Source organism: Solanum tuberosum, unplaced genomic scaffold (genome assembly GCF_000226075.1).
Source record: "Solanum tuberosum cultivar DM 1-3 516 R44 unplaced genomic scaffold, SolTub_3.0 scf00462, whole genome shotgun sequence".
NCBI classification, from domain to species: domain Eukaryota; kingdom Viridiplantae; phylum Streptophyta; class Magnoliopsida; order Solanales; family Solanaceae; genus Solanum; species Solanum tuberosum.
The window spans coordinates 42,715-47,592 of record NW_006239385.1 but is presented as its reverse complement, the minus strand read 5'-3'; the positions used below and the strand labels follow the sequence as shown (position 1 = coordinate 47,592).

At 33.4% G+C, this 4,878-nt stretch overlaps 1 protein-coding gene across 1 annotated transcript; it reads left to right on the top strand.

Moving 5' to 3' along the window:
- The first annotated feature begins 600 nt into the window (after nt 1–600).
- On the top strand, nt 601–1,418 carry LOC102581505 (ethylene-responsive transcription factor ERF022-like). Its single transcript, XM_006363803.2, has one exon. It carries the CDS (start codon nt 613–615, stop codon nt 1,141–1,143), a length of 531 nt encoding a protein of 176 aa, XP_006363865.1. The 5' UTR covers nt 601–612; the 3' UTR covers nt 1,144–1,418.
- The last annotated feature ends 3,460 nt before the right edge of the window (nt 1,419–4,878 follow it).

The window sequence follows — 4,878 nt, the reverse complement described above, 5'->3', positions numbered from 1 at the left end:
TCAACTTTTGAATTGTCATACCTATTAAGAAAGTAATGATTGACATAACGAGTTTATCATTTTACCCCTATTAATTATGAAGTAGATGTTGGGTTCTGTGAATTCAGATAGTTCTTTTCTTTTTCTTTTCATCTTAATTATTTCTGATTTGCTAATCTGAATAGAGGAAACAACAGTAGATGAATTAAATACTTAAGCTTTTTAAGAAGTTCTACTTTTTCAAATTAATTAATTAAGGATATAATAGGTAAAAAAAAATTGTTCTTTCTTAATTTGTCAAATTAAACAAATAATTAGGAATAATTAAAAAAGAAAAAGTGGACAAGTAACTAGGGACAGAGGGAGGGAGTATATATATATATATATATATATATATATATATATACTGGTCAATCATAGGGGTCCAAATCAAACACATGGAGATACATGAAAAATCAAAAAGAGCGTTTTTTTGCTTCATTCTGTCATACAACTTTAATCCACTTTCATGCAACTACGTGGAAGCTCACTTTCAAGTACCCATTCCTACTTACTCATCAATAATTCAACTATATATATGCTAGTTCCCTCAAACTTCACTTCCATATTAATTTTTTGGGTGACAAATTTAAAATGGAAGATGATCAAGAAAGTAAGAATAATATCGACATGTATAGAGGAGTAAGGAAGAGAAAATGGGGGAAATGGGTGTCTGAGATACGCGAACCAGGAAAGAAAACTCGAATATGGTTGGGGAGCTATGAGACAGCAGAAATGGCTGCTGCAGCTTATGATGTTGCTGCATTTCATCTAAAAGGTGAGAGACCAAACTTAAGGCTCAATTTCCCTGAATTAATACATACATTCCCAAAACCCTCAAGTTCAAGACCTGAAGATGTACAAATGGCAGCTCATGAAGCGGCAATGAGGTTCAAACGGCCAATTGATGATCATCCAGACAACTGTGGTGCAGGCCCGGTGAGAGTAGGTCTCTCACCTAGTCAAATTCAGGCGATTAATGAATCCCCGTTGGACTCCCCAAAAATGTGGATGGAGTTAGCCGGGTTATTACCTGTTAGAGAATACACTTGTCCCTCCTCTTCTTTTGAGGATCATCAGTGGGATGAAATCCAATACCATCATGATTCCATTTGGGATTTTTAATTTCCATATATATGCCTCAACCCCTTTAAGTAGTATATTTTAGACAAAATTATTGGGGACCAACAAAAGGAATTTTATGTCATTATATTCTTTTTAATTTTTGTTTAATAGAGATTCTTCGTTAGAATAAATGTTACTAATTTCGAGACAAGTACGTCCATGAAGATGGTAAAAAATAGATGATAATGGTGGAGCCTTCAATTTTATTTACTTTTTCTATAACCTTTAATATTTCTTTCCCTTGTAAATCTATATCTATTTACAAGATTTTGCGACATTACTTAGTTTATGTCCCAAAAAATCACATAGACAAGTATTTCACTTGAGATGGTAAATTTTTCACAATTCCACAATTTTACAAGGGTAGTATATTGTATTAAATGATATATGGACATGGTACAGAACAATTTTCAACATCACCAACCATACAAGGACAATAAAATTATTAAACAAAAATCATGATTGACCGTTCAGAGCAAAAAATAAGTGCAATCTCATTAGCACGCTACGGAGGAAAAATCAGGAGTAAACACATGCCAACAAAGCAAGAAAACAAACGGTGGGAGAATTATGTAGAATCTCATTGCTCAAAGTGATGCACCAGGACTATGAAAGTTTCTGTTTTTTTTTTTGTTTGTATATAGGCCTTTGTATAGGATAGAATTTTCATTCCTCCCACCAAATCTAGAACCCTTAGAAATCAATCGTCCTCTAGACTGACACAACGTTTCATTAGAATTCATAATGACTATTCTTCCTCTGAAATAACACAACTTGCACATACAAGCCCAAATACAAACATTCAACAATCATGGAACTTCTGCCAAATAACTTTATTATTTAAATTACCTTTCCATAATAGGGATATTTCAAAGTCATCAATTGATTTGGGAAATTGTGTTTTAAATTAACGTTAAGTTTCCATGATAGATTCCATTTTCCTCTTAAAATGAACGAGTTGTCCTCAATGCCTCTTGTTAGCTATTGCAGGAATTGGTGAGGGCTCAGGAAGTGAAGCAAACTCGACCAAAGATTCTAAGTCATTGACTCATTCACAGGGAAAACTTCTTCCAAAATATTACTTTAGACATCAAGTATAATAAAGCTCATCACAGGAAATAATATGTTCATATACATATCTTATCATGTAGATTGCAATTACGAGGGTTCAATGCAGGCTTAGTACATGCACATAACACCCTAGGTAGTTTGAAAATAACCTTTATAGTCAAAAGTATGTTTAAAAAGAGACATACCTTAAATTTCGTTTAAAGATCCCTAAGCACTCTAAAAAATGTAACGTTTAACACTAGTTCTACAATCAATATGATGATAATATTTAGAACTTTAATCAAATTCTATGAGTTTCCCATCCTTCTAGAACAAAGTTTATGTTATAATAACTTTGAGAATCACCCAACAATGACAATACCCTTCAATAGTCTACATAAGTCCCAATTATTCCTCTAGCAGTTGCAACTAATTAGGGACTTACCTCATGAATAATCCTCAATAAATCCTCCATAAATGATCTCAAATTAACTCCTAGAATCTATGGGTAAGGATGAGGATTTGTGTTACAACCCTGACCCGCGGTGAGTGGCACCCACACTAACCCCCGGTGTGAGAACCAACTAACTACTAACACACCATCCATAAGCATACCAAAATAACAAGTTTCAAAAAGGGAAGACAAGTTTTATAATTTCAAAATCAAGTTCTCCTATAGGCATAAGTCATTATCATCAAACATCCGCGGAAGGAAACCCCCTATAACCTGAAAGTCATAGTACCCAAACACTAGTTGTCTAGAATAAGGGTATGAAACCCCCTATAACCTGAAAGTCATAGTACCCAAACACTAGTTGTCTAGAATAAGGGTATGAAACCCCCTATAACCTGAAAGTCATAGTACCCAAACACTAGTTGTCTAGAATAAGGGTATGAAACCCCCTATAACCTGAAAGTCATAGTACCCAAACACTAGTTGTCTAGAATAAGGGTATGAAACCCCAAAACTTAAGAAAACATAAGTATAAAGGAGCTAGTCTGAAGTGATGGACTAAGAAAATGAGAGGAATTCATGGCAGCCCGAAAGAAATATCTCACCCTTGGATTCAAATATCACTTGTCTCATAGTTGAGGTCTCGAAGCAGCCGTCTTAATATGCCCTATACTCAATAAAGAAAAGGCAAGTGTAGTATTAGTACACAAGCACAATGTACTTGTAAGATCATTGGCTAGTTTCGGTCTATGAAATATGAACATACAACTACAACTTAGTAAAATAGATAAAATACAATTATAAACACAAGTACAACATACCACATATTCCTCGTCCTTACCATGAGTTTCTATGCATAATAAGCAAAAACAACCACTACACAATAAGCTAACCTAATTGCCTCACATAACCCACATACAAACTATTAGTGTACCAGTGTGGTACTCAAACCAATCATATATGAATATCCCCGTACCAAACATGGTATTCGAGCCAACCGTTAGTACATACCAGAAGTGGTATCTCAGTCAACCATTGGGATATCATGTACCATACATGGTACCCGATCCAACCATCAAACACACATCATAATTGCAACCACAATGAATAGCAATCACACTTGTACACCTAAGTAAAACATATTCATTGCATGTGACTAACTATCCTTATCATTTCAAAACATGTTCAATATTTTCCCTAATCATATATTATCCATGCAATACAAAAGAAGTAGTTAACAGACACATATAACATAAATGGGAAAACAAACAACCTGTCACCATAAAAAAATCCATTAGGTCGTGAGGGCACCAATTACCCAATATGCGAACCTTGTTTCTTTATTACCAACTAAAAGTTTAACTAATGCAGAAATAATATTAAATTAATCAACTAACTCATACAAATGTAGAATAAACAAGTTTAAATCAAACTACCCAAATACCAAGTGACACCAGTACAAGAGTATCTACGAATACAAAATAAATCTAAAAACTACAACAACTTTCTAGAAGGAAATAAGATAGAAAATAAAGAAGTCTCTAGAATCTAGTAGTGTTGAAGAGAACAGAACCTACCATGAATTCCAACAATCACTGATAACGCTCAAATTACTCACAAAATAAGTTAATGAGTAAGCAATCATTATCAATATAAAATATCCAACAAGAGAGTCGGAGTCGAATCCCATAAGCAACAATTTATTGTTAATCAAAAAGACAAAGAATTACAAGCTACTAAATTGAATCTAAACTACCAATACACAATTATCAAAATAAGATTGATTTAAGATACACAATTTTAATTGGATAAAGATCTAATCAAGCAAGGGATAATTGGGAATCGGGAAATTTGGAAGTTAATCATCCTTTAAACGATTCATTACAACTCAACACATGCTAATTCAATCATAGGTAGGCTAGGTTATCGTTAAAAATAAAAATCTTCTTTCGATCTCATTGTGCTACATCATGAAATCTTCTTTTAGTCTCAATCATGTAATTCAACAAAACAACCTACTACCTTAATATAGACCTCTCTTTCTAGCAAGTCTAGCATTTAACAATGAAAGTCTAACTCTCTCTTTCGAGAAAACTTAGTTAAAGCTAACATTCAATTATCAATCTAATCATCCATTTAAAATATTCTCTCTCGAGCAACCCACAAAGATCCAAGCTAAATTTGAGTGTGCACTCTTAAATGATAAATGAAATCGTGATAATTAGACTAAA